At 36.1% G+C, this 25256-nt stretch overlaps 1 protein-coding gene across 10 annotated transcripts in view; it reads right to left on the reverse strand.

Moving 5' to 3' along the window:
* Window positions 1-25256, reverse strand: part of ZNF385B (zinc finger protein 385B) — a 374516-nt gene that overhangs the window by 98884 nt on the left and 250376 nt on the right. The window contains exon 1 of one of the 10 annotated variants that reach the window (XM_012785830.2): window positions 32-23519. The exons of 8 other annotated variants lie outside the window; for them this stretch is intronic. In XM_012785830.2, the coding sequence (XP_012641284.2) occupies window positions 32-95 (64 nt within the window). In that variant the 5' untranslated portion in view covers window positions 96-23519. Of the gene's footprint in view, window positions 1-31; window positions 23520-25256 lie in introns of those variants that run through there. One more of the 10 variants, XM_012785831.2, reaches the window with a different exon arrangement.

The raw sequence follows: 25256 nt of genomic DNA on the forward strand, positions 1-25256 counted from the left end.
GGGTGAATGCTGATCAGACAGCAGTGCTTACCTTCGTTTTTAAGATTACAGTCCACGTTCACTCCTGCATTTGAGCACTGTATGAGGTATTGCATTTAGAGATAAATAATTCCATCATTTCAACCTGGCGCTCCTGTGAAATGTGGTGCTAGGAAACAGCCGGCAGGCAGTGCGTCTGAACAAATCATATGTCCTGTAATTGCCGCTTAGCTCTAATTACTATTGAGGATAGTGTTTGCAACTTGATTCTAGGGAAAGGGCAGACTACTTTCTGACGACACCAAACCAAATATATCCTAAAAGACTGACAAGTGACTTTCTTTCATGCAATTTTTCTGAATATCTCCCAGCTACTCAGAAAAGAAAAGAAACTACCACTCTGTCTTGGTAAAAATGAAATCAAGAAATCTGACACTCACATCTCCCTCCTAACAAAGCAATTCAATTATCCGAAAATATCTATTTTTTATAACAATTTAGAATTTTCAGTATCACTTAGATTTCAAGGTTTTTCTTAATTAAAAAAAATTTTTTTGCCTATGTGGGCAACTAGGCAAATTTTTAAATTCCCCTTTTTTCCCAAAATGAATCTGTTCTCAAAATGAAATTTATTTATAATCTATTAGTCCAGAATAGTTTATTTGCATACCTAACAGTCTAAATAATTTGTTTCCTTTCCTATGGATTTTTAGGTTTTAAATAAACATTCAAAGCATAAAATTCAAAAAGACTAAAGCAAATGACAATCTGATAACATTAATAGGGATGTTTATGCATCTCAACTAAAAAACCTAATTTCAATTACCATAGTGAAATTAGCAGTTGTGTAGGCTTGGAACTAGAATGCTACATAATTTACTCTCATATCTAACTAATTTAACTCTCCATCTAGTGGCATCTATGTGATCAGAATAAGCCTTCTACATATCGATGTTACACAGTATGGCTATGACTGAATGCTTGTTTTGCTTTTGCTAAGCTGATTGCCATTGATGCTAATGAGTTAGCTTAGTGGGCATTTGACTGAATAAAAGAAACTTGAAATGACTGATGTTTGCAAATGTCAGGAAGGACTTTGCACCTTTGGTCATGCAACTTAGCACATTCACCAACCACAGCCAACACTTTAGTGACGTACAGAACAAATGACACCTGCCCAAATTCAGAGATTTAGTGTATCTGCTTATGTCACATTTTCACAGTAACTATCAGGGACAGGTAAACCTAAGTGAATACTTAAATGCAGCAAACAAATGGTAATTATAAAACCAACTCTTAGAAATGGTGTATTTCTCTAGGCCCAATGATCTCAGTTACGAATAATAACAAAATACTATTCTAAATGGAACATGGTATGCTAACTCTATATTTATTTATCCCCAAATAACAATTGCATACTTCTTGCTCACATAATTTTTAGTTCTTCATGATTAAAATAAAGTTAGAGTCATGGCTGCGGTTTCCTTTTTTTTTAATCTTCATCTTTGGTAGACCTCTCCTAAGAAACCTCTGGTCAGGAGAGATTAGATTGATGCCTTCTTCAAAGAATTTTTCTTTCATGGAGGTAGGCAAAGTATTCCCTTCTTTTTTGTCTGCCATTAAATGACTGATTCTTGGAGTATTTTTCTAGAACATTTCCAAATATGGCACACTAGTGCATCTTCAAACTCCCAAGCTCTTTATTTATGCCTCTCATATATTTTTAGTTTAGTTCAGTAGTACACAAGATGTGGTCCCCGGGCCAGCAGCATCAGAGTTCCCTGAGAACAGCAAATTTTGAGGCCTTACTCTAGACCGGCAGAAACACAAACTCTTGGGGTGGGGCCTAGCAAATTATAATTTAGTAAACCCCCCACGTGATGACAAGCATGATGATGTTTGAGAAGCACTGGTCCACGTATGTACACTAAGAGCAGTGGGAGAATAAGAAACATTGAAGCCTCCGTGGGGGAAAACTATGGGAGAGAAAAAGACTCAGGGGAGAGGTGGTATTTAAGTGGTTATCTAAAACCTGGGAAGAGTTTGGATAGATCTGAAGAAGGCACCAGGCATCCCTTACCCAGTTAACTCATCACCTTGAGCTAATGCAGCCCTACCCACTCTATAAGACCTTACTCTATCAATCACCAGCTTTCTTTTCTCATTCCGTCATTCCATTCATAAGGAAAACAAACACAACTTGCTTCATTCCTGCTAGCTTCTTAGTCTACCAATTACTTGCCTTTAACTTTTAGCTTCTTTTAAAGTAGCCTACACGTTTTTTTTCACTTTTACTAAACCCCTCACTTCATAAACCCTGTAATCTCACTTATGATTTCTCCAGCCTAATAAAAACTGATTTTGAAGGCCTTTTTCAGTCTCCCTGGATCTATCTACCATTTGTAGAATATGATTCCATTTCCAAATGGCCTCTTTCCCAAGCTCCACTTTTGCATTTCTAACCACGTGCTAAATCCCTTTCACCTGTGGCCCATTGGCACCTCAAATTCAACTTGTACAAAATTAAACTAGTCATCCCAGCTTCCAGACCTCTACCCCCTTACCTCATTCCCCAAAGGACATTCCTCTTCTGGTGGCCTTTATCTCACTGCCTAGCACCACAAGACTTTCAACTACACCATCTCTAAAACTTAAAGCTGTATTTGACTTCTCCCTCTACCTTGGCCCTGTTACCTTTATGACCTCCTTCCCCTTTTCATACCCATTACCATTACCTTCAGTTAGCTACTCATTAGCTGCTCATTAGCACAATTCTTTAATCACTGTATTCCCCCTGTAGTCAAGTGAATTCTTAAGAACAGCTCAAATCAATCATTTTCCTACTCAGACATCTTTGAACGCTGCCCTTAGTGAGTTACTGGCTCTGAAATCCAATACACCTGTTCAAATCTCTACTCTGCTATTTAACAGCTGGGCAACATTACGTAAATTAATTGACTTGTTAAGCTCCAATTTTTTCAGCTAACAGTAGAAATAAAACAGTAATCATATCTCATGAGGAGACCTGAAGGAAATAATGCATATATAATAAATTCTCACCACAGTGGCTAGAACATGGAAGGATTTAGCAAATGGCAAGCATTGTCACCGTCACAAAAGCCATCACCACAGAATACTATTCCAATGCCTCAGTTCAGCATCCACTACCATCTTCAAGCTCACTTATACTTTATAAGATTTATGAAACCAAATTTTCCCTCAAGGGTAAGGCCTACCTCTTTCATTTTTGTCTCTGGCCCCTTGGGCAGTGTCTTATACCTGGTAGTAACTTTAGACATGTTCACCACATGAAGCACTGGCTGGTTCTTGTATGTACACACTTTCTGAGTTCTATCACTTTGTTTATGCTGTTGTGCCTCCTAGGATGCTTTTCCCTTTCTGTCCCTTTTCAAATTCTCTCCGTTTTCAAGTGGCATTTTAAATGCCATCTCTTCCAGGAAGACTTCCCTCTTCCCTCTGAAGAATGTATCTTGCTTTTTTCTGAAACTGCAATGCATTTCATTTACAATCTCTATTACAATACTTAAAGCATTTGATTGTGTATTGTATTATTTGTGTAAATGTGTTATTTGTGCGTATGTCTTCTTCCCCAATGAGATCGAAGGTCTTCTGGGTTAGAGATCAGTTCTGATTTACTGCTGTTTGCCTAGGGCCCTGCCCAGAAAAGGCACTCAATGAATATGTTGAATGAATAAATGAGATACAGGGAACATCATGTACGTTTTTAACTATAAGAATTGTCCTGCTTCATACTACCTGATTAAAGGTTTTATTACCCATTAACAATTAGGATCATCTTCTAAAAGAGTACGTGGATTATGAGAATTACAGAAATGAGTTTAAGATGACCTCTTATAAATGAGGTGTGTTCCTAACCTAGGTTTTAAAGTCAATATTCTGGAACTCAGAACCATTTTCCATAGAAATAAAGTCATAAATGGTCACTGGATTCCTGGGATAGTCCTCCAAAGCTTAATTAATCCACACGATGAATGTATTGGGTAGAGCCATCACACTAGCAATAGCACCTCAGTGCCAACATTATTATAAGGGGTATTGAAAAGAAGTCAATGTCCTAAGATTGTTTACAAAGATGCTCAATTTTCCTTGCAAAACATAAAACCATGGTGTGTGTTTTCTTTTTTATATTTGAAGTCATAACTCAGAAAGAGATAACCAGAAGCCAATTTTCTTGTGTATTCAAATGGTTCCTTTTTATTGCCAGGATGAGTATGATCTGGTTCAAGAATCAATTTATAATTATTGATTATAAATTGTAAATGTAGAAAATGGAAGTCCTTGATAAAGTCTATATATTTGAATTTTTAGAAATCAGAAATCATTTTCTTTTTTACTTACAATTCTAAATTTTAGCCTGTCTTCATTTTAGATTAATTTGGCCTCTGACACTTTAACTTCAGTTCTTTTGCCCAACCCCCCTGACAAAGACATAATGACCTGTTAAAATTTTAATCACATTATTAGGAAGGGTCTGTTATTTTAAAGTATCTGTTGAGTGAATAAATCATCCTTTTTCAATAGAAAAATGATGGCCTTTCCAATGATCTGAATTGCAATTTTAGATTTTCACAAATTTTCTTAAAGCAAGCGAGCCTATAAACAAGTTATCTGCGAAAAAAAAAAAAAAAAAAAACCACACACATTTTTGCTGTTACTTATTCTTCCCCATCACTGAGCTAGATGTTATATTAAATTGACAAGTGCAGTCCTTGTCCTGTCTATTTAAAGAACAAGAAGAATATATCTGACACAATTAGAGACCAATATGAAGACAGAAATTTTAGTGTAAATTACAGGTGCAGATATGGAAGTAGTACAGGACAGACTATAACCTCAGCAAGGGCAAGGATCTTTGTTTTGTTCATTAATGTACCCTAAACACCTGGGACTGTGCCTTGCATGTATTATGAGCTAAACAAAAAACTCATGGCACTAAAAGGAGAGACTCAAGTGGGTTGAAATGGCTGCAGAAAGTTTCACTGTGAAAGCAGGGTTTGAGCAAGACCTTAAAATACGTGAATACGTGATTCTTTGATTCCTCCTCTAGCGTCCATCTACATCCAGACCATTAGCAAGCCCAGTTGTTACTATTTCTAACATAGATTGCAAATCTTCTGGCTTCCTTCCACCTCAATGCCACATTCTAGGCCAAGACATCAACATATGTCTGGACTACGGCTAATAGCTTTTAAGGGAACTAAGGGATCTTCCTGGGACCACTTATGGTCTCCTACACTTGGTTGTCCACCCAGAAGCCAAACAAATCATTTAAAAATACAAATCAGATCATGTCAATCCAGTGTAACGGCTTCCCGTAGCACCTTGACTATAATCTAACACCTTACCAGGGCCTACAGTTACCACATGTTTAAGCTCCTGCCTACTTCCCAAACCTCACTTAGTGCCACCTCCCCTCCCCGCCACCCAGGATCTAAGCTTCCTCTCTCTTTCCAAACACAGAAATTCATTCCTATCTCAAGCATTGGCTTTTGCTGTTCCCTCAGCATGGAACTCTCTTCTCCCAATTCAGTTTTGCCTCAGCTCAATTATCACCTCCTCAGTGAGGCCCTCCCTCTATTACATTGCTTTGTTTTATCTACTCCATGGCACTTATGTGTCTCTAAAATTATTTTATGTCTTTACTATGAGATATGGTATTTATTCAATCTATCAAATTGAAATTTATCAAACACTTCCATTTACAGATACATAAGGATACTCAGCCCACAGATGTCAGGGCAGATGCAGATTTGATATAAGAGGACAGAAGAAGTGGTTCTAATTAGAACTTTCTCAAGACAAAGATAAAGATAAACTCTATATAAAGCCTTATCCTAAATTAAAGATAAACTAACTTATTTTTTTAAACTATTTAACACCTAAAGTAGAGTTTACTGGTCCTCTTAACACATTTGTATAACCATGGCTAACATATAACATTTAATATACACCAACACTGTTCTAAGCACTTTATGTATATTAATTCACACAATATTCAAATTCATGCAGTAAGAGAAGAACTTGCTATTACCTGCATTCTCTAGATGAGGAAACACAGCACACAGAGATTAAATATCTTGCCCCAAACCCCAAAGCAGGCAACTGGCAGAGCTGGGGTTCAAACACACATAATTTAGCTCTAGAGTCCATACTTTAACACTATGTTATGCTGCCTTGCCTTGCTGATATAAGGTGGTGCCATCTTTACACTAGGAAACTATCTCTTACACCCTTCCTAGCATATAAGAAAAATTGCATATCAGATGTCAGTTACTCCTAAATATGCATATTTCACTCCCAAACATTCTCAAGTACAATTTTCCTCATTACTGCCAAATAAAGGACTGAAATACTTTGTAGTAAGTGACTTTATAAAGCAGTTCTATATCATGTGGGAAATCATGAGGAAAATCTAAACCAAATACCAAATCTCACAGTGCCTTTAATATCACTGTGAAAACAGCATAATTTTCTAGGACACACTGTGAAGTCTGAGGTGATAAGATAGCATATCTTAAAATGACTTCAAACCAAAAATGAATTTGTGAGTGTATTCCCAAATCACCAAGAATGTTCTATTTTGACATTCTTGACACAGACCTTACCTTAATATGTAAAGTCTTATAAACTGCATTGGGGACACAGACCTCACCTTAATATATAAGGTCTTTAAGTGTGCAAAGTACAGTGATTTCTGCACAGTGTTGGGTTGAGCTGTTTTTGAAGATAGGTCAATAAGAGTTTATAGCACCAAGACAGAATTCCAATAAAACTCAGCTTGTTCTGTCACTCATATAGGCCCTTCATTTATTCCCTTCTTTTTAGTGAAATTAACTAGCTATCTTACAAATGTGAAGGAGTCAAGGAGGAGTCAAGTCTACTGACCACAGCCCATGTCATGCAACATGACCCCTATGTAATAAATCTTTGGGAAAGCAGGTCTTCTTTTCCAAATGGGACCTGTCTTCACTTTTCTCATGTGAGACTTGGCAAATGGGACATTCTGAATCTGACAGGCCACTTCTCTTCTCCTCAGCTGACAACTCTTTAACACAGATGTCAGCTGGAAAACTTTACTAGGGCACGTAGAGGATCAGAACTTTTGAATCCCATCCAGCCAAGAGAGTCCATCATTCTTCAGCTCTCTGCCTGCCCCACCCCATCCCAACAGCCATATATCACTCCTGCAAGTCTTCCCAGCTCCAATGAGATGGCACAAAACATGGGAGAGGGGAAGGACTGGCTGTCAACATGAAGCTGGTTTAAGGAGTTCTTTCGTGAGAAGTTCACTAAGGAAGAGAAAAATATGAATTTCTATGACCTATTCTTTTACAAAGATTTAGGAGTTTGGGAAGAAATGTGAACAAATTTAGGGCTTTTTATCATAGTGTAATAGCTATAGAGTCAGATCCAGCTCAAATTTTGCTTTGACCATTTACTAGTGATGAGACTTTAGAGAATTACTTACTCTCTGAGACTCAGTTTTCTCATCAGAAATATAATACCTGTCTTTAGGATTTGGAAAGAGAAGAACAATATAACACTTCTAAAATGTTTAACACAGTGTCTGGCACAGAGTATGCATCTAAGAAATGTTCTCTCTTTGTTTCTCTGATCCTGAAAAAGAGCCGGGTGTTTAGAGGTCCAAATTTAGAAATGCCTTCAATATCCTCGGCATATTCCACTTTTATTGGCTTTGTCTTTGTTTTGGCTTTATGCCAGGGACTCTTAAATTAGGATCCTTAGAGCACCCCCTCTCCAGGAATTGTAGGTAAATATTTGCAACTATGCTCATTTCTCAGAGAGGAAATCAGATTTAATCAATTCTCAAAAGATTCTGTGATTCAAAAAGATTAAAAATCTCTGCATATGTTGTATGAAAAGTTGTAGGCAAACTAAATATCTTTTTGTAAATTAAATTTGATTTTTAATATACTACAAGAGCCTGTGAGTAAAAGGTACTCTACACTGAGTCTTTGTATAAAGCAAATATTTGTTTCATAAACTATATATTTAATCTAGGGTTTTTCAGTTTTTGCACACTGTGTTTGCTTAAAATAGAACACACAATGATGTTATATGCACAGTAACTAACTTCCATTAATAATTTACAACATAGCTCAGGAGGTCAAGTTCAAGTCCAATGTACATGGAAACAGAAAGAACTCCAGAAAGACCCTGCTCTTAACTGGACAGAATCTTAGTTATCCTCTGCTCCAAACATCTCACTTTATGGATGAAGAAATTGAGGTTCTAAGAGGTTATGTGATTTGCCCAAGGTCATCACAATAGTTATGGACAATGAGAAATAACAGCTGTAAAACTAATGACAGTGATTATGATGATGATGACAGCACTATGATCTATTGAGCATTTACTTGAGTTAAGCCTTTTAAAGACTTAACCTCACGTACTTTCACTACAACCCTGCAGGAAAGTTTTATTACCTCTATTCAGCAGATAAAGCACTCTGCCCAGGGCTCCATAGCCAGTAAAGGGATAACTCAGAACTCAAACCTACTCACAACTCAGAACCCTGTTTTAGCTTGAAAGACTGGTCTTAAGCACTACTTGAAACTGCTTCCCAGAACACAACAGCACAGACAGTCATGTGCCTTGAAATCTGAACAATTAAAAGGTTAGTTAGGAAAGATATATCTACAACCTTTAAGACCCACTCATATATTCAGATGGGGTTTTACATATACAATATTAGACAGGTCTTGCTAATGCTGCACTTTCACAGAGATATATTAGGAATATAATCTCTAGAACAAATCCAGGTCACCTCCTGCTTGCAGTATCACCCTTAGACACAGCCCTCCGTGACCATTCCCCTACCCAGTCTGTAGGTCAAGGAGATTGGCCCACATTAAGTCTATGCCTTCTCCACCCCCACTCCTTCTAGACCACATCCTGAGAACCTGGGATTCCATAAGTCTTCACCCTAATGGCCCTGGAACCACTTCCAAGGCTTGCACAGGTCTTTTTTTCCAGATCCCTCTCCCTGAAGTAGACAACACCTGTAAGGGCCTGGGAGTGTCCTAAGGAGAGCCAGTATTAGGAAATGTAGATGGAGCTTAGCAGTGAGGACTCTGAGGTGCTCACATTTTTGCAGTACAGGATGGGAGTAGGACAGGAACCACATTGTGCTTCCATGTTCTGATACAGAACTTTGAGGTGTCTAGGAATTCTAAAATAATACCTAGCCGCCTCAGATTTTTGTGAGTATATATTTGTAAAAGTAACAGGATAAAATATATTTTATTTAACATCTTGTTAGCTTGATTTTCAACTTTAAAATATTAATAGTTAGACATATGTGGGCTTTAATTTGCATTCTTGTCCCAGGCCTCACAAATGGTAGCATAAAGCAGGGAAAAGCAGGACCTCCCTCTTTTGGGTTTCCTGGTCCTTTGATGCCTCTATTGTGGCTCCAAATCTGCTTTGGTTCCTGTTTTTATCACTCTACCTTTATTGGTGATATAGTAAAAAATCCATCTATTCAAATATCCAGCTGACATTTAATGATGGCTGACTGTAAGCCACACACTGTACTAGGTGTTAAGGCTATGACAATGGACCAGAAACCCCCAGTCCTTGCACTCAGAAAGCTAACTGCCTTGTGAAGGGTCCACTTGAATATACGGGCATTTAAAATACAGAGTAGTAATATGACGATGGGAATAATACAGGATATGCTGGTGGTGCCCTGAACTGAAAGAATTTCATATTGACTAAAGTTGTCTCTGAGCTGAGAAATGTTCCTGGAGAGATAAGCTGGAATCAGACCAATGCAGGTCTTATAAGTCATGTTAATGTGTTTGGACTTATCCTAAAGGTAGTGCAAAGTCAAAGACAGATTTTATTTTATCATTATGCTTTTTAATTTTGCCTAGGAATCCAGAGTGTCATGATATGACAAAGACAGATTTTAAACAAGGGCATGACATGATGAGACTTTCATGTTAGGAGCATCAGTGGTTAGAGAATGGAATATGTTATATGCATGAGGAGCTCATGGGGAAGTGGTGGGTGGAACAGAGGCTGATGGACCTAAGGAGTTCAAATAGGAGGCATTATAGTAATAGTAATCTATGCAAGAGGAGAGACATGAACCCAGGGTTAGGGTGTGGTGAGAAAAGAATCCAGAGGAAAGAGGTGGATTCATTAGGTCATGATAAGTGATGATTGGATATGGGGCTACTATCCAATGGACTATAAAGCAAAGCTCTTGGCTTGGGTAGATGATGGGGCCAATCACAGAGAAAGAACACAAAGGGAGAGGTCAGCTTAGAGGGAAATTTCATTACTGAGCTTTGGCCTCAGAATCCCTTGAAGCCAGAGCTTCTGGTTTTCACCTTCTGATACTACACACTAAGACTGAGGGTGCCGGACTGATGTGCTAGACTGTGTGGGCACTCCCTGCCCACTCTGCCCTGTTTCTTCCATACCACTGGGAGAAAAGACAGACAAATAGCAGCCATGAATAAAGGGAATTCTTGAATGAGGATCTCATTTATAATCCTTGTAAAGATAAGTATTTGTTTAAAATATTTGGCCATGGTTCTGGGAAAATTGGATAGCCACATGTAGAAGACTAAAACAGGATCTGGTCCTCTCACTGCTCACAAAAATCAACTCAAGCTGGATAACAGACTTAAACCTAAGGCATGAAATCATAAGGATTCTAGAAGAAAATGTTGGAAAAATCTTATAGACATTGGCCTAGAAAAAGAATTTATGAAGAAGACCCCAAAGGCAATTACAGCAACAACAAAAATAAATAAATGGGACCTGATTAAATTAAAAAGCTTCTACATAGTCAAGGAAACAATCATTAGAGTGAATAGACAACCTGCAGAATGGGAGAAAATATTTGCATGCTATACATCTGATAAAGGTCTAATAAAGAGAATATATAAAGAACTCAAGAAAATCAGCAAGAAAAAATCAAACCACCTCATTAAAAAGTGGGCAAAGGACATGAACAGAAACTTTTCAAAAGATAGACTAATGTACAACAAGCATATGAAAAAATGATCAACATCTCTAATCCACATCAGGGAAATGTAAATCAACACCACAATGAGATATCACTTAACTCCAGTGAGAATGGCTTTTATCAAAAAGTCCCAAAACAACAAATGTCAGCATAGCTACAGAGAGATAGGAATACTCATATACTGCTGGTGGGAATGCAAACTGGTACAACCTCTGTGGAAAGTAATATGGAGATACTTCAAAGAACTAAAAGTAGAACTACCATTTGATTCAGCAATCCTGCTACTGGGTATTTACTCAAAAGAAAAAAAGACATTGTATAAAAAAGACATCTGTGCTCAAATGTTTATAGCAGCATAATTCACAATTACAAAGATGTGGACACAATCCAAGTGCCCATCAATACATGAATGGATTAATATAATTTGGTATATGTATACCATGGAGTATACTCAGCCATTAAAAAAAAAATGGTGAGCTAATACCTCTTCTATTATCCTGGATGGAGCTGGAGCCCATTCTTCTAAGTAAAGTATCTCAAGAATGGAAAAACAAACACCACATGGACTCACCATTAAATTAGTACTAATCGATCAACACTTACATGCACATATTATAGTAACATTAGGCAGGTGGGAGGTGGGATAGGGTATGGGTATATTCACACCTAATGGGTGTTGTGCACACTGTCTGGGGGATAGGTATGCTTGTAGCTTTGACTTGGGTGGTGCAAAGGCAATTTACATGACCAAAGCATTTATACCCCCATAATATTCTGAAATTTAAAAAAATTTAAAAATCAAATCAAATATTAATTAATAAGTCACCAGGACTATTCAATAAATGACAGTGCATCTGAATTTCCACAATTATATTTGATTTTCAGGTGTCCCAAATATTATCACAAGAATTGAGATCTAGTCAATATTTCAAGATTCTACTCTCAAGTATTTGATATTAACCTAATAAATGTTGACCCTTCACAAGCTAAGAAAGTGATTTAGAAATGGCTAATTCATATCTTCTCTAATATATCTTCTCAAACTTTACATATGTATTTCACAGTACATCTGTATCCACAATTAACCCTTAAAGATCTGAATTATAGACTTTTCTCAATCTCTAAGAATTTTACATGGGAAATTCCAGAAAGAAAATTTTAAGCAATAGTACTTAGACATAAAAGAAATAGTATAATTTTTAATTTTTATTTTGCTAAACATCGACTGATATGCCAATAATTCATTGTGAAGCTAGCAGCTACCAGGAAAAACAAAACAAAACAAAACAAAAAAATGGGTTCAGTTCTAAAGGATGGGTTCAGTTCTTCTTGAAAACAAACTTTTTGAAAGTAAAGTTTATCATTTTATGCAATATTGATGAATTTTGTGTATTTTTAACTATATTATATGGAGTACAATTATGGCTTTTTAAAAATAAAGAATTTAGATTAAATGCTAAATTTTAAAGAGTTATATTTGAACTTTTTAACAATTGTGCTATATGAATTTTTGAAGTTAAAAAATAGAAATCAATACCATGTAAGGAAAAAAATTAAAATCAGATGAGAAAGCTTTCAAGGACTTCATTAATATTTTAAGCAAGCGCCGGGGAAAAAGGCAAGTTGTATTTCAGCAATGCCAAGGTTACTCACATCTAATGCCTATGTGGCTTTGGGTAAAAATCTTAATTTTTTTATACTTCAGTTCCTTTGTGAATATGAGAAATAGAATAAAAACAAACTCACCAAAATGCCATATAAAATAAGGTTTCTAATGAGCTCTGACATTCACTTGATAAAAAATAAAGCATTATTATTAGATTCATCTTATTTTCTCTTTACATAGAACCATATCCCTGTGAACCAAAAAGAATGATTTTTTAAATTACTCCTTTATTGTAATGCTGTTTAAAAAATCCATTAACAAAATCTTTACCCAAGAGGAATGGTTCAGAAAAGTTAGGTAAGGATGGAGAGTGAGGGAGGCGAGGTTTTACCGGAGGAGAGGAGCTCTTTGTTTCACTTGTTCTCTTACTTCCTTCTTTCCTTTTTTTTTTGGGGGGGGGGAATTATTCTTTCTTAAAAATGTTAATTATTATGGGTACATAAAAGTTCTATATCTTTACAGGGTAAATGTGATGTTTTGATATAAGTATATAATGTAAATTAATTAAATCAGGGTAATTGGGGTATATATTATCTCAGGTATTTATCATTTCTTCTGTTAGAAACATTCCAATTCTACCCTTCTAGTTATTTTAAAGTATACCCTAACTCATTATTGATCATAGTCACTTTGTTGTTCTATCAAATATTGTTTACTCTATCTAAATATATTTTTGTACCCATTAACCATCCCCACTTTAGCCTTCCTCCCTGCTACCCTTTCCAGCCTCTGGTAGCCATCATTCTACTCCTCTGTCTCTAGAAGATCAATTGTTTTTAATATTTAGCTCCCACATATGAGTGAGAACATTTAAGATTTTTCTTTCTGTTCTTGGGTTATTTCACTTAACATAGTGTTCTCCAGTTCTATCCATGTTGTTGCAAATGGTAGGATTTCATTCTTTTTATGGCTGTATAATATTCCATTGTGTATATGTACCACAGTTTCTTTATCCATTCATCCACTGATGGACACTTAGATTGATTCCAAGTCTTGGCTATTGTGAATAGTGCTGCAATAAACATGGGAATGCAGGTATCTTTTCAATATACTAAATTCCCCTTCCCTGGATATATATCCAGCAGTAAGATTGCTGGGTCACATGGTAGTTCTGTTTTCGGTTTTTTGAGGAACCTCCATACTGTTCTCCACAGTGGTTGTGGTAATTTACATTCTCACCAACAGCATATGTGGGTTCTCCTTTCTCCATATCCCCACCAGCATTCATTATTGCCGGTCATTTTGATAAAAGCCATTTTAACTGGGGTAAGATGATATTTAATTATAGTTTTGATTTGCGTTTCTCTGATGACTAATGATGTTGAGCATTTTTTCATGTATCTGTTGACCATTTGTGTGTCTTCTTTTGAGAAATGTCTATTCAGATACTTTATCCATTTTTTAAATCAGATTATTTGATTTTTTCCCTACTGAGTTGTTGGAGCTCCTTATCAAATGGATAGTTTATAAATATTTTCTCCCATTCTGTGGGTTATCTCTTGATTGATTGTTTCCTTTGCTGTGTAGAAGCTTTTTAACATGACGTGGTCCTATTTGTCCAATTTTTCTTTGGATGCCTGTGCTTTGGGAGTATTACTCAAGAAGACCTTGCCCAGACCAATGCCCTGAAGTGTTTCTCAAATTTCAATTGAAAAATAATTGATTTCAATTTTTTTTTTTTTTTGAGAAAGAGTCTCATTCTGTTGCCTGGGCTAGAGTGCTGTGGCGTCAGCCTAGCTCACAGCAACCTCAACCTCCTGGGCTCAAGTGATCTTTCTGCCTCAGCCTCCTGAGTAACTGGGACTACAGGCATGTGCCACCATGCCCAGTTAATTTTTTCTATATATTTTTAGTTGTCCAGCTAATTTCTTTCTATTTTTAGTAGAGACAGGTTCTTGCTCTTGCTCAGGCTGGTCTTTAACTCCTGATCTTGAGCAATCCTCCCACCTTGGTCTCCCAGAGTGCTAGGGTTACAGGCGTGAGCCATCGAGGCTGGCCTTTGAATTTCTTAATACTTGTTTTGGCGCCTATCCTACCATATGGTCTATCCTTGAGAATGATCCATGAGCTGAGGAGAGGAAGGTGTATTCTGTAGCTGTTAGATGAAACATTCTGTAATTATCAATTATGTCCATTTGATCTATAGTGCAGGTTCTTCTGAAGGTGCTTGTTTACATGGATAGTTGTTGAAAATGATGTTCATACAGAAGGATGATCACTGGAGGTTTCTATTTGGCTATCTTGCTCTGCCCCCTCTTTATTCCTTTCTTAAACTTCTCTTTACTCCTGCCTTCTAGGATAGTTCTTTTTCCAGGCCCTCCTCTGGACTCTCAGATGAAGTAGTCCTCTTTTTTTGAGAACTCCCCTTCCTCTTCTGGTTCTGTATATGTTGATGTTGCTCAGGTGTCAACATTGGTTGTCTGCTTGTGGTCCTCTACCTCTGGATGATCTCCCTGCCTCCCAGGGGACCATCTCTCTGCTACTCAGAGCTCAGGCCTCTGCCTGCTGGGTATTGCCAACTGGATGGCCCATAACTGTGTCTAAAGCCAAACTCATTTTGGCTGACAGATTTTACTCTGAAATGTGACAGAATGAAATTGCTCATTCTAAAGAAATATCTTATCACAATAAAAACATATATTTAGAAGAGGAAGCAAGCCAGTATCAAAGAGTAAGAAAAAATTAACAAGATTTCTTATAAATCTTAAGTATATCAAAATTAGATATTTTAATAATACTTATAGTGACCTGATTACAAACTAAATTTAACATTATTTGAACTTTAGCTTCAAATGAACATGGCCCTTTGTTTTGTTTTGTTTTGCCCCTTACCAAATGTTAAAATCAGATTGAGAAACAGAGGAAGAAATACTGTTTATTTGGAATTCTCCTTGGCCTTCAAGCATTGCTTTTTTTTTAAAAAAAAAATTATTTCAAAATATTAAAGGGGTACAAATATTTCTGATACGTGGCTTTAGTCTGGATTATAAATGTGTCTGTCCCCTGAATAATGTTCATTGTACCGGTTAGGTGGGTTTTTACCCCTCTCCCTCTCTCCTCCCCACTGCTTGATTTCCAATGACTTTTTCTTCCCTCTGTGCATTTGTGTGCCCACCGGTTAGTTCTAATTTATTAGACAGTACATGTGGTGTTTGTTTTTCCATTCTTGAAATACTTCGCTTAGGATAATGGTCTCCAGTTCCTTTCATATAGCTGCAAAAAGAATTAATTCATTCTTTTTATGGCTGAGTAGTACTCCGTGGTATACATATAGCACATTTTGTTAATCCACTCACAAGCATTGCTCTTTTCCCAAGCAAAGTGAAGAAACTTTCAAAGGCTACTTTCCTGGGAGCAAGGCTTTATGAGGTAGCTGATTCTGCTCCCTTCACTGCAGAAAACCAGACTGAAGAGAAGAAATCAATTTAAAGAGTAAAGCAAAAGAGAGGAAAGGATTAACATGTCTCTCCCTACCAAAATTTCTGTGTGAAGAATAGTGATTATGCCCAAATGTTTTGGTGTCGTTAAAATTAAAAAGATTTTTTTAAGGGAAAGTGCTCATGTTTTTAGTTTATGTTCTTGACCTGGTGCTGGTGTAATACCCACCGGATATTTTAAAATTTTGAAGTGCTACAAGATTTTCATTAAAACTCAACTAGAATTTCTTTATGGGTTCATTTAAAAGTAACCATTGAAACATTTAAATTACTATGTTTGCAGAAAAACTTTCCTTCCCTTAGACAACTCCTCTCCTTGTATTCTTTAAGTTAAATGGTGACAACTCTATCATAACACTTTTCTCCTACCTTTCTTCTCACAGGCACACAGCCACCCAGTCTTAGGTGTTTAACCCTCCAATATGTCTCAATTCCATGCCTGTGACTGGCCTCTGCCCTAGTTCAAACCCTCATCTCATCCCACCGTTTACTAGTCTCCTTCACTCCAGTTTTATTCTCCTAAGATCTCCCATGCTGCTGCCAGAACTACATGTCTAAAATCAAAATTGAACCACATCACTCTTTTACTTAAGATCCTTTTCGTCATTCATCCATTCAATACATATTTTCTGAAGGCTAGGGCCTGTCAGCCAAGTCTATGCACCACACTGGGAATGTGGCTTAAACAAGGCCATCAGGGTCTCCATGCCCATGGAGCTTCATTTCCCTCAGGTCATTTACACTAAAATGGCCTACATCGTCCTCCATGTTGAGATTCCTGACTACCATTTGAGCTTCATTTCTCACCATCCCTGACTCAAACATGGCATCAGCAATACGCATCTGTTTATATTTCTATGTATGCATTATGCTATTTCACATCTCTGTGATTTTCTCTTACTGACCCTTTGCTCTCTTCCTCCACTTTCATCTGCCTTATTTGTATTCATCTTTAAGAGATGAAGTCTCTTTTTGACCCACTAAAGCTGAATGAAGTATTCCGTCACCATTTCCACAACACCTATAGTCCACACCCCCATACCTACTATATTATATTGCAAGTACCTTTATATATCAACATGATCATTTTATGTATACTCAGCTCTAGACAAACATTTATTTAATGACTACCAAACTTAAACATGATTCCTAAATTCAATATATTCTATAATGATACAGAGAAAATTGGTGGCAAAGAGATACTAATAGTACAGAGTCATCATTCAGGGAAGAGAGCAGGGATCAATAGGTGTTTGGATCCCAGCTCTAATTCCATATCCACCATGAGCTTAAACGTTTCAGGCAATTCAACCAACATTGGATAAGTCCAGCTGATTGTCTTGTTCCATTAATCTCTGCTGCACTGTCATGTATGCCTGCCTGATCAAGGTGTTAATTGTGTGTGTGTGATAAAGGCTGATTCTTTTGCTAGAGAAGAAGGTTTGAGGGAAGCCTCTTATAAAATGGCTTTTAAGTATTCCTCATATGGAATATAAGAAATTGAGGAGAAAACTGGGCATGGAAATATATTGAGGCAGTAGAAAGTAATTGCTGTCTGCAAATGAATATTTATGACAGGGAGAAGAGCCCCATATTACTGAGCTAATACAGTAAAACTAAGACTTCCCATGAGGCTTTCAGAACACTCTGTGAGACAATAAGCAGGCTACCCAGGCCCAGCTGGACTGAAGGGCTCTTGTTTTTTAAGGCCAAGATTAACAAGAAATAAGCCAAAGCTACTTCCTAAAATGAGATCTTGGAATAATATTTTTTTTTCCATTCTAACCCACTTCAAATTTTAATTAGAGTAGATAATATAAAGTTGATTATATATCAGATATATAAATTTCACAGTGAAACATAATGTTTCTCTAATAGCATATGCCAAAAAGCATACAGGACTATAGTTCCTTTCCATCTGTAAAACCTATCATTGTAATTCTCTAATTACATAGCTCCAGCATCTACTTTAAATAGAAATGTTGCCCATTCATGCCAGTATATTTCTAGTAGAAAATGTAGCAACTAGACCTGTGTTCCTTTATAATTACTGATCTTGGGGAAAAATAGCAGGTTAATTTAAGGGTTTATTGAAACTTTGTAAATTGTATAACTTCTTATTCTTATCAGAAAAAACTATAATTGCTTTTTATAAAAGTTTGGATAATTATGTGTCAGTATTTCTAATAAATTACTAAGATGAATACTAATTATATCCACAGTGAGGAAACTACTGAATAAAATAATTATTTAGTGGCATGTAGCTGTCTTTATTTAAAAAAAAAACAACTTGTGGCTATGAATAAATATAAATGTGTTTGAATTTCTGTAAGTTCTTTTAGGTTGATATATTTAACTGGTAATGTTTTTAAGCTGACATATATCCATTTTTCACATTAAGCAATCAATAAGTTTTTAAATAGTTTTTCCCTGCTTCAGCAATTATTCAGTATTTAATTACATAATTATATATTATTACTTAGACATTAATCACTTTCCTTAACTAGTGACGGTACTCTGAATGTAGGATGTATGTGTGTTCATTCATATACACACTGATAGATTCTTCATGTAATATTTATATTGATGTATGTTGCACATTTAAGTACTGTAGACTTACATTCATAAGCTTGAATCCATTAATCCACTCATTCAAATATTTATTTAGCATCTACTATGAGCCTGGCCCTGTGTTCATCCTAAAACATGGTCCTTGCTCTTAAGAAGCTAGTTGGGAAAATAAAATAAACACATTACAAAGGCAATGAGTGAGTTATGTACAAGGTGATGAGTAACTCTCCTTTATGAAGTACATACCACAAGTTAAGTCATATCTTAAAACTGTAATGATCATACACAAAAACAAACTGATGTAATAGATATATTCATCTTGCTCTCCCAAATTAAAACCATTAGAGGATGTGTGTGGTTTCTGTGCATGTATGTATAGGCCTTCTGAGACTATCTATGAAGCATAGAAAGAATATAGTTTTATGTCACAATCTACTTTACTCATGCATGCATTCATAGTTGTCCTGTCCAGATACTATGAGCAGGATAACTTTGAATCAAGTCAAGTCATTAGTATTATTAATTCCTAATCATGATGGTCAGAATTGAATAACTTCCATACCTAGTTGGAAGCAGTTCTTTTGCCTTGAAGAAATTAGACTCGTTACTGTAGCTGAAAATCACACTGGTCCTTCACTGTTTGTTCAGTTGATCACAAATTAGAAGTAATGACATTTACATTGCTAATAAACTTTGCTCCAAGTGTGATAACTCTTGGTTTGGTGTAGTTTCCTCTATCCAAAGAAAGCTTATTTGACCTCCTATATGAAAGTTTAAGTGGAACTAATTATTTGAATAAGAACAAATTCCCTTACTTGTATATCTACACACGCATGCACGCACACACACGCATACACACTAAATCTAGAAATGTATAAAATTTCCTAATTACCTACTCCATATGAGACTCAGGACTGATGTGTAAAACAAATTAAAATATGTGTTCTTAATTTACCCTGACATTCACATTAAATTACTTGACAAATCCAAGCATATTAGGAGAATACTTCCCAGTCATCATAGTTGACATAAGCCTACATGACAATGACCTCTTCTGCTGGGTTTGTAGACTCAGACTAATTGAAAAATATGTATTTTGATGGAGATTAAATCCTGACTAATGGGAAAGTTGAAAATTTATTAATTTGGCTTTTCAGTATACCAAATTTCATCAGCTCGGATCCTTGCTTCTTTAATGTTTGTTTGATCCTAATTATTACCATATACTGAATGTGATTGGCTTACTGGTATGAGATGAAAAATGAGAATTTCAAATTCAGTTTCCTTTATTAATGAGGATTAAAGGACCTCAAACAAAAGCCAAATAATTAAAAAAAACCCACTGGCTTGCTTATAGAATAACTGGTAGCAGTTTAAAACATCTGCTAATTATTAGCTTCTTAATCTGTTGCTTGACCAGCATGAATGAATAAATAAATATCACACAAAGACAGATGTTGAGGTGACAATTAAGATGGTAATATCTCTCCTAGCTAGAGCTAGAACCCATTCTCTTAAGTGAAATATCCCAAGAATGGAAAAATAAGCACCATATGTACTCACCAGCAAATTGGTATTAACTGATCAACACCTAAGTGGACATATAGGAATAACATTTATCAGGTGTCGGGTAGGTGGGGGAAGAGGAGAGGATGGGTATATACATACATAATGAATGTGATGCGCACCAACTGGGGGATGGACACGCTTGAGGCTGACTCAAGGGGTGGGGAGGGCAAGGGCAATATATGTAACCTTAACATTTGTACCCCTATAATATGCTGGGAAAAAAAAGATGGTAATATCTCAATAACATTTACATTATAAATTCCATAACACTTATAAACTTGTAAAGTTTTTGAGATCAGTCAATAGCTTACATAATTTTAATAATATTTTATCCTAAAGTCCAATACACTATATAAATTCAGTTTCAAAGTTCCATAAAACAGAATTTGATATGTGCTTAAAAATAATAGCCAACTACTTAAAATACTTTTTTATGTAGCAGGTACTTTGCTAAGTGATTTTCAATGCATTATATAATTTAATTTTCATTAGAATCCTATGAAGTGGCCCTATTATTTACATGTCACAGAGGAGATTGAGGGATTTTAGTGAATTAAGTAACTTGCCCACTTACTATTAATAAGTGATAGAACTTGGATTGAAACCAAGTAACTCCAGAGCCAAATTCAGCTCTTATTTTGTCTAATGTGGTTTAGAAACTTGAAGGCCTAGAATGGAATCTCAGGGGCGATCAATTATTAGCCCCGAGACTCTAGGGAAATCACAGAACTTCTCTAAACTCCAATTTTCTAATATATAAAATAGAACCAATGCAATATCCCAATCATTCTCAGGAAGTCGCCATGAGGGTTCAAGAGATAACATAAGCAAGAAACCTATAGAAAGCACTACAAATATCATTTTATTACATTTTAATATCTTAACATTTTATGACTCCCGGGGCATTGTGTGGGGCCAAACACTGACATTAAACCAGAGATCTCATTAGAGAAAGAGTTTAGGAAGCCATTGGAACAATCTCTTCTTCTAGTATATGAAATTTGAGGCAGGTTGCCCAGGATGGCATAAGGCAAACTTCATAAAAAACATTCACCCTTTGTGGGTATCATGGTAAATGAAAAGAGGACCAATGTGATGGACTGAGTGTTTATATCACCCCAGAATTCATATTTTAAAGTTTTAACCCCCCAAGGTGACTATATTTGGAGATAGGGCATGTGAGGAGATAATAATGGTTAAATGAGGTCATAAGGGTGGGGCCCTATTCCAATAGGGCTGGTACACTTATAAGAAGAGGAAGAGACACCAGACTTCTCTCTTTCTGACATGTGAGGACACAGCGAGAAGGAGGCCATATGTAAGCAGGAATGGAGGAAGAGAGCCCTCACCAGAAACTGAATTGGCTGGAGCCTTAATCTTGGGTATCTCAGTCTTCAGAAATGTGAGAAATAAATTTCTATTAAGCACGTCTATGGTATTTTGTCATGGCAGCCCAAGCAAACTAATATAACCAGTATCATGTTCACCCCTCATGTTGCCAATGTTACTAAAAGAGCAGGGCCAGCTGAGCACTGTCTAGCTGCCAGCTGGGTAGCAGTGTGATCTGATAAATCACATGAGGGGCTGACAACCTTGGGTTGTAGCCCATGGAATATAAGAATGTCCTAGGCAAGGTTAGCATGAATGGGGCTCAGTATAAACTACTTTCCCTGGAATAAAACTGTTGAAAAGTTCACCAGGTTACTATAAATATCCTCAGGAAAACAATCAAACCAAACCAAACCAAGAAAAATGAAAATAGGTCTATAAAAATACAGCCCCACATATGTAAATATCAATTATTGCTAAAAGCTTGAAACTGAATCCATGCAAAGAGTAGGTGGCAGGAAAATTCTGATTTAAAAAATTATAACTGAGCAAACAAAATAATTTATACATTAAAAATAGGTAACATAGTTCACTTTGTATCTTTTTTTTACCAAAGTAATATTCTTTCTATATTAATCTACCAGAGTTTCCTGAACTAGAAAAGAAACTACCTTAAGTTGTTACAAATAAAAACAAATGCACTTTAAAAAATTACTTCTGCAGCTTATTTTCCTTAGGATGAATATAAATCTTATTTCTTGGGAGTTGTATTTTAATTTATAAAAATATAAGCAAGTTTTCAAATACAAACATAGCCTCCTAGGAAGGACCATCCTTAATTCTGAATAATTTTAACCAACAAGTATAATGTTGGTTAAAATGTTGCTACCTACCTTTTCCTGTCACACCAATTATCTTCCAGATGATTTAATGAAAATATCATTTGGTGAGCATTTATTCCATGTGAGGCACTATTCCAGGTGCCCACAGCAGGAACTGTCTTGCCAATCTCCATGAAACCAGAAGTATTACCTCAGCAAATTGCTTCCTTACTAAACGTATCCCAGCTTCCCTTGCAACTAGTGGGGATCACATGACTAAGTAAGTTCTGGCCAATGAGATACAAGTGGCAGTAATAACTTCCAGGTCATGCTCTTAGAAGGAAAGGTGTGTTTCCTCTAGATTTCTTCCTTCCTGTAGCTTGGAATGTGGAAGTAGTGGTGAGTTGAGCCTACAGAAAAGGATTGCAGACCCCAGGTGCCTAAGCAATAAGATGGAGTAGTCAGGCCTCCCAACAAGCTCTCATGTCATTTTCTGGATTGTTATGTGAGAAAGACACAAGCCTCTGTCTTGTGAGAGCCATTGTATTCTTGAGCTCTTATTACAGTAATATACCCTGTATTTTTATTAATAGAGGATTGTACCTATGCCTAGTGAGGTATTACTACCCCAGTTTTACTAGCAAATTTAGGCTTATAGAGATTAAAGAACGTCCTTATAATCACATAGGTAGTTAAGTGGTGAAGCTGGGATTTTAGTCAAGTACCTTTTCCATTAGATCTTTTTTATACTGATAGAAAAATGACTAATTTATAGAAAATTAGAACTGTGCAGCTTTCTATTCCCTGATATATTAATCTCATAGGATTATTAAAAGGCTCCAATTTTCTTGGATTAGAATCAGTGCTATAAAGCCTTATTTTTCTAATAAAGAGCCTGGCAGTCAAATACCAACTCTTCCAGGACCTATCCCCTCATAAAATGTGACATTTAGGAAAATTATGGAGAAAAGTATACTGATTCTTCTGGGTTGTGAAAGGGAGGGATACTCAAGATGCTCTAACAATTTATAGAATAATACACTGAAAAAAATCACAATAATTCAGAAACAGAGAAGAGATTTTTGTGTATGTTCATTTCTCTCCCCCCCACCCCCCACCCCGGTGTTATCCGTAGGTACTCCTTTGGACCCTGAGGATAAAGCAGAGAGCAAACTAGGCAATGTCCCTACACACATGAAGATTATACCCAAATGCATCTACTGTAGATAATGCCCTATGCAATTTAACATAACAAGTTCTCAATGTGTATCAGTAATTTGTATTCTTAAAATAAACTATAATTTAGAATAATTTTAAAATAGAAAAATTACAAAAGCAATACATAGAGGTCTCATGTACTTCTTACCTTGTTTCCTCTGATGTTAATATATTACCATGGTAAATTTGTCAATATTAAGAAACCAATGTTGTTTTTGAATTGACAAATAAAAATTTTATATATTTTTGGTATACAACATAATATGTTGATATACATATACATTGTGGAATGGCTACATTAAAAAAAAAGATAGACTAATAATTATAAATTTTTATTAACTAAACTCCAGACTTTATTTCTTTATATTTCACTAGCTTTTTTCAGTAATCCCCTTTCTCTGCCCATCATGTTTCCTTAGTCTCCTCTGGTCTATGACAATTTCTCAGCTGTTCCTTTTTTATCATAACCTTGAAAAGTTTTAGGACTATTGGTCAGGTTATTTTGTAAATATCCCTCAGTTTGGGCTTGTCTAATGTTTTTCTCATAGCTGAATTATAATGAGTTTTTTTGAAAGAATACCACAGACATAAAGATAAAGTGCTCTTTTCATCACATGATACTAAACGGATATATGATAGCAATATGACTTATCACTGGTGATGTTAACCCTAATCTTGTCTCTTTTATTAAAAATGGTATTTAGAAACCTAAGTCTGGGTGTTAGGTGTGCTCATTGCTATTGGAATATCACTGTTTCCAGTCCCTATCAGTGAATAATGTGATTTTAAAAATAAAATAATTTTTGAGTATCAGAACTAATGAGCTCCAATTCTGTAATTCTATATTAAAATATAATAAATATATCTGAGAATACATACACAACCTTAGAGGCCATAAAATAATGTTATTAATAGATGTAGAATGGTAAAATGAATTCTTTAAATGCTACATTTCTGTCCTTTGTAGTTTAAGATGCTATGTCTTAAGGAATTTACAGAGGAGCATATTCACCACAGCGGAAATACTTTTTGGAAGACTCTTTCAAAGACAGAGGACATAATCTTCTTCACCCAATCTCAGCATTAATGACATTTTGAAGTAAATAATTCTGTGTTGTGCCGGGCTATGTATCATAGGATATTACAGGGATGTAGGAGCATCCCCGACCTCTGCCCACTAGATGTCAGTAGCGCCCAACCCCTTGTAATACAACCAAAAATCTCTCCAGACATTGTCAAATGTCCCCTGGGGGTAAAATCATCTTCCTATGACCTATCCCCTCATCACCCTCACACCCTATTGAGAACTGCTGCGATAGAATGTAAGGTAAAAAATATAGCCATTGAACAACATGAGTCTAGGGGCAAGAAAGTTTCCTGGAGGAGGTAACTCTTTCACAGAGGCCTGAAATTGCAGTAAAATTCAGCCACATAAAGTAAATAATTGTGTGTATACATCTGTGTTATATGTATATCAAGAAAGCCTCTGAGCATGTGCAAAGATTCAGAGTTTATAATGAGTACAACACATCTGGAGGATTAAAGGTGATTTAACATGTTTAGAGTGGGGAGGTGTATGTGAGAGGGAAGTTGGAAAGGCTACATGTGTCTACAGAGGA

Source organism: Microcebus murinus, chromosome 8 (genome assembly GCF_040939455.1).
Source record: "Microcebus murinus isolate Inina chromosome 8, M.murinus_Inina_mat1.0, whole genome shotgun sequence".
NCBI classification, from domain to species: domain Eukaryota; kingdom Metazoa; phylum Chordata; class Mammalia; order Primates; family Cheirogaleidae; genus Microcebus; species Microcebus murinus.